The 5,576-nt window shown below is 41.9% G+C and overlaps 2 protein-coding genes across 2 annotated transcripts; one reads left to right on the forward strand and one right to left on the reverse strand.

Annotated features, from left to right (window-relative positions):
- Positions 1–573: 573 nt before the first annotated feature.
- tmem223 (transmembrane protein 223) lies at positions 574–3,068 on the forward strand. Its single transcript, XM_020465949.2, has 2 exons — positions 574–1,593; positions 1,693–3,068. The coding sequence occupies exons 1-2, from the start codon at positions 972–974 to the stop codon at positions 1,989–1,991; spliced, it is 921 nt and encodes a 306-aa protein (XP_020321538.1). The 5' UTR covers positions 574–971; the 3' UTR covers positions 1,992–3,068.
- Positions 2,990–4,689, reverse strand: LOC109874146 (coiled-coil domain-containing protein 85B). Its single transcript, XM_020465950.2, has one exon. The coding sequence runs from the start codon at positions 4,142–4,144 to the stop codon at positions 3,545–3,547; it is 600 nt and encodes a 199-aa protein (XP_020321539.1). The 5' UTR covers positions 4,145–4,689; the 3' UTR covers positions 2,990–3,544.
- Positions 4,690–5,576: the final 887 nt, after the last annotated feature.

Below are 5,576 nucleotides of genomic sequence, written 5' to 3' on the forward strand. Positions count from 1 at the left end.
GACTCAAACCAGAGCAAAGCGAGTAAAAAAGAGGAAGAGAGAGAGAGAAAATAAACTACTAGGTGAAATACCACAGTGTGCCATCACACCAGCAAGAAAATGGCAACAAGTGAAGCACAAACACCCTTGTAAATACAACCCATATTTATTTTACCTTCTGTACGTTGTTACACTATAAATAGCCATATTATAACATTTGAAATGTCTCTTATTTTTAAACTTGTGAGTGTAATCTTCACTGTTCAGTTCGGATTGTTTATTTCACTATTGTTAATTATCGATTTTACTTTCTTTGACAACGTGAACACATGTTTCCCACGCTGATAATGGCTTTTTTAATTGACTTGAGAGAGAGTGAGAAGGAGCGTGACTACGGGGAGGTGTTCATTCGTTGTCTTATAGCACCACCAGTTTTTCCACACATCCATACATTGGACTAGTCTACTGAGTGAGATGAGCAAGACTATAGCTTTGTGACACATCTTCTGTGGATAAAATTAAGGGATGATAATTGTAGCTATATAACACAATACATTCTCTTAAATTCACTGTGTTGATATATAAGATTGTTCACGAGATAGGCCTGATATGGACTAATTTACCAGTAGGCCTAGCGATGAGACTGCTATCAGAGACGGAAGAGGAAGGGATACATCTCAGTCCATTTTTTCTGGGCCTTATACAGACCCAGCAGCTATTGCATTGGTGTGAATGGGAGAACCACCCCTTCAGTAGACCGGAACTGTGACAATTTTTTCAATGGTAAACGGCCTGAGTAAGACATCTTTATGTATCCACCATCTTTGAAGCTATCACGCTTGCTTGTCATGACGTTACTTTTTGTGCCACTGCAGTCTCCGTAGACATCTAAACATGGCGGCGTCCTACAAACGAGTTATGTAGCTTGTGTCCAGCTATGTTCTGATTGAAAAAAAATCTAAGGGTTCCATAAAAATCTGACAGTAAGAAAAATGACATTTCGGTATTTGTTAAGCGGTATATCGAAGTGCTGGTCTAGTCTTGCACGTCATCGATTATCAAACGTTTCGCGATTGCGGAACGTTAGCGAAGTGACACCGAGAGCGATATTGAGCCATCCATCACATACACCTTCACCATCGTCGACATGCACTCGCATGAGCAATGGCCACCTATATAGCCGTGTAAGAGTAGCATACAGTTTGGGGAGAGAGGGTGCTATATGGGCAACAGATACGTTGTGTTTTGGTCTGTTATCAATCCGCTCAAGAGTGAACACACAAAAACGGTACTTTCATGTTATGAAGAAACTGCACCAACAGGTGCCTATTTTCCGCCCTCTTTCTACATCGACAGCGGTTGCAAAAGACGTGATTCTGTTTGAGCACGACCGAACAAGGTTCTTTCGCCTCTTAGCAGTCTTCTGTGGTGGTCAGTTTCTTTTCTGGACATACCTGGCCCACTTCGCCTTTACTGGTCTTCGAGACACTGGTGGAAGTGGTTCTGGTGGGAGACATGTCTCCACTACTGGCTTGGCAGGACTTTGGAGTTTCGATATGAACCTGGGATCTAATGCTTGGAGATATGGATTCACACTGGCATGCCTTGTTATTGGTATGTGCCAGAATTGAGTGTGCAGAAGACTGGCACTATTATAAATTAAGGCACCTATACCTGTGTGTGATTGTATTAATACTTTTCACTCTCTCTTAGGTGGAGGGATCATGGGACTTGGTGCTCTGTTCTGCCGGCGTTCTGTCAGCCAGGTGATTCTACATAAGGGGGGCGGGATGGTCACCGTGTCGACACAGTCACCCCTGGGACCAAACAAGGGACAGAGAATTACTGTACCCTTGTCACAAGTGGCCTGTTACGCCCACAGACAAGAGTCTCCTACTTTCATTCCCCTCAGGGTGAAAGATTGCAAGTTCTACTTTCTTTTGGACAGAGAAGGCACACTGAATAATCCCCAACTGTTTGATGTTACAGTTGGGGCATATCGATCATTCTAGGTGTGTCAAGATAACAGAATGTGTATTGTCCCCCATTGTCATTGCAACATTCTGTCAGTACAAAGGGGTTGATTGGTTGATTGGAATGAATTCAACAATCTGTTGGCTAAAGTTCTCAACATAAACCATTGATTAAGTTTGCAAAAATGTTGTTGGCTTTTTGTAATTAATTTGACAACAAATAAGATATAGATATGAATAAACTGTGGATGTAAAAATCTTTTTTTTTTCCAGTGCATTGAAGTGGATCATTTTCAACACTATTCACCACCTCCAAACCAAAAATACTAATTTTCAGTCAGTATTTTTACTCTGGGATGAAGATTGTTGTAACTGTAACTAAAATCTGCATCTGATAGTAGATGATCTTAGCAAATAGGTGTGATGGGTCCACACTCAAAAAAATATATGCAAATATATTGCATAAAGGCTTTGCCACCTTATTCAATGTGTAGATGATCTTAAAAGGCATACATATTTGACCTGGCTAAGAGTTTGAGTTAAAGATTAGTTTGAGATAACATTAGATAATCTCTCCTGGCTCAGTTCCCCACATACCCGCTCATTGAGACGGGGTGGAGTGACTAGTTACCCTCAATCCCCATTGAGATTGAGGAGTTACTGTAGTTGCCTCCATCTCCCTTTTGAGTGCAATCTCCACTCCACTTCCAACAGCTGTCACTGAACATACTGAATGATCTACAAATAGTAATGAGTAGTTATTTATGATGCATGGTAATTTGTAGATGAAACAGTCTGCAGTCACCTGCAGTGTCGGCTGAAATGTTGAAAAAGCCCAATATTTTGCATGTATTGGCCTAGACCTTGCTCCTGAAGTTGATCCTGGATCAATAATGAATTCCTCCTTCATCCACTTCATCCTAAGAAAGAGTTACAACTGGGAGACTGGGAGTTGGGTTTTTCAAAACATCACCATCATGCATTATTGCTTCTAATCTACCCAAATAGGGGTCATGTAAAAACAACAAGCTGTTACAGATCATTATTGTCATCTTTTAATCAAAACAGTGTAAAAACATGAGGGTTTTCACAATTACAATAAAGTTTTGGACAATTGTTTTTTTTTGTATTATAAATACTATGACATGCTATAAGGGGCACAGACATGACTTAGAAAAGGCTCACCAGCTCAAAGGATAGTATAGATAATGCTTTGACATTCAGAGAGAAAAGTGATATTGAATGGAGGGAAATAAACACTATTTGTGTGAAGAACAATATGACAAAACTGCAAGGGAAAATTGAACATGTGCCATGCAAACTAATAAAAGAGAACTGAAGAATACAAATTCCCATCATCAGTCAATATAAACCAGTTCGAGATAAAGCATTCCCGTGTCGGATGTACAGCATGTTGCTTATTTCAGAACCATGGTCAGCTCCCGTCATATTGAATGCACGATAAGAACGTGGCCTGTGATATTTTGCTAGAAATCTATAAAATAGCAAACGACCCATTCCCCTTTTATGTAACCTGAGGTGACATTAACAACATATTTTATATTTGATAGAAGAGGTTTGTTGGTACCATCTCATTCATCGGGGGAACAGACGAGAAGAGGATCTGGACTACCGATGCTCCCAGCGCTGGAACTTCCGTCTCCAAAGTCCCGGGCCACAAAATACTGTAAACTCAACTCGGACGACCCGCCAGGACTGGAATCACCTCTGCTGACACAACCCTCCTCCAGAACAACACACAGTTCCTTGAGATCGAAATTCTCCTTTACCAATCCATCTTGCACTCGTTCCAAATCAGCTAACTTCTTCAGATGTCCACCCACGTCCTCACGCATCACTTTGGCTGCGTTGTGTCCAAAAAGTTGCCACTCTCGGGAAAGCGTTTTTATTTTCATTCTGTCATCATCCAGGAAACTACATAGTTCTCGCAGTTCTTGGTTCTCCTCCTGAAGCCTATTATTGACTACTTTGAGTTCCCTGATTTCGAGTAAATGCTCCTGCAGTTGTTTATTAACCTCTTTAATTAACCGCCCTCGCTGTATAAGGGCTGTCATCTTGTTGGCCTCCTCTTGGCGCAACCTGGCCACGATGTCTTTTTTGGAGAATGACATCAAATCCTCGTCAGACATTTTAGAGAGCTCTCGCTTGTCAATCTCGCTGTTGCTGCACATTTTGTGTCATTTACTGTAGGCTTGGCGTCATGCGAGTGCGGCTCAACGACTATGCATGGAAAATATGGCAATTTGCAAAAAAATAAACAGTAATAAAATAGGTAATGGAATGCTTACAAAATGATGATTTAAATTGTGATGCCCTGATCCTCAACGCTACCGAGTAGGTCTTGCAAAACAAGCCTTTGCCCACATTGCCTCTGTCATTGTCATTTTCACGACACGATGTGAAACGAGCGTTTTATGTAGCGCTTTATGCGATTTGTATCGATGCCTCTTCTAAAGCGCGCAATACATGGCTCTTAAAAATGGCCAGTTAAGAAGAACATAATTCGTCACCAGTAGGCTGATGTTGATGTAAAAATACACTGTATTTTCTCACTTTCGCCAGGGTGGCGCTCAAGTCCTGTCCACAGAAAGATAAACGCGCAGTCATATTTGGACAGAGGAAACAATGCGCATACAGATTTGTGGAACAAACCAGCATATTAGTCGGACCCAGCGGAGAAACCCTGGGAGGACCCGGCTCCTTGGAGTGGCCCTTCCTCTGAGGCTGTACTGGGTCAAGATAAGAAGATTTCACCAGTGGTACCCAACCCACTAGCGGCACCTTTTTTCGGTTATCAGGAAGTGCATCCTGCATTACTTAGCTCACTTTGCAACTTTATTGCCCTGTGGTCTCCGCTCGAGGTCGCACCTGGTTTGACATGTCCAGGTTTTTGATTTGTTTTCCCTGTACTCTTTCCCATTGTTGGGTGTTGGGGTACCGTCTACAGGCCCCTTCATTTCTAGGTTTCTTGCCTGCTATATATACATTCTTTATTGCTTGCAGAGCCAATCCTTATCCCTGGGTTACGGATCTGACTTGCCCATTTCCTTATAGGTTTCTTGCCCGCTATATACCTGTTTTTATTGCTGGCATGGCCCCATGGCTGGGCCTTGAACTTGTCTTTGTATTCATCACCACAATTGGGTGTTGGGGTCATATCCAAAGGCCCCTTTGTTTATACATTTCTTGCCCACTATATATACATATTAGTAGCTATATTATGTTGTGGCCCTCCGTTAAGAAATATATCCGTACTCAGATAGTGTTTAGTTTAGGCAAATATAATGGAACAACTATAAATATTGGCATAGACCGCCTTCTTAGCCCACTATCTTTTCTCCCATGCAGCAGACACTCCCACCTTGAACTGTTAACATAGGAACGTTGCTGATTTCAGCACCATGGACAGCCCCAGCATTTTGCTAATTTCAAAACCATGGAACGTTCCATAAATTTGTCCATTTCAGGACAATGGGCAGTGCCCGTCATATTGCGTGCGATAAAGACTTCCCTTCAAATAACTCGTCCAGTCATATTTAGCTAGAAAACGCTACAAACCCACCCCCGGAAAAAAACTATTTCTCCACAGCAGTAGATGGCAGT

Source organism: Oncorhynchus kisutch, linkage group LG29 (assembly GCF_002021735.2).
Source record: "Oncorhynchus kisutch isolate 150728-3 linkage group LG29, Okis_V2, whole genome shotgun sequence".
NCBI classification, from domain to species: domain Eukaryota; kingdom Metazoa; phylum Chordata; class Actinopteri; order Salmoniformes; family Salmonidae; genus Oncorhynchus; species Oncorhynchus kisutch.

What these genes read in the sequence shown, in the direction of transcription:
- LOC109874146 (XM_020465950.2), bottom strand. Translation starts at nt 4,144, where the DNA reads ATGTGCAGCAACAGCGAGATTGACAAGCGAGAGCTCTCTAAAATGTCT.
- tmem223 (XM_020465949.2), top strand. Translation starts at nt 972, where the DNA reads ATGACATTTCGGTATTTGTTAAGCGGTATATCGAAGTGCTGGTCTAGT. An exon ending in ACTGGCATGCCTTGTTATTG is followed by an intron (nt 1,594 to 1,692) that starts GTATGTGCCAGA and finishes ACTCTCTCTTAG; the next exon opens with GTGGAGGGATCATGGGACTT.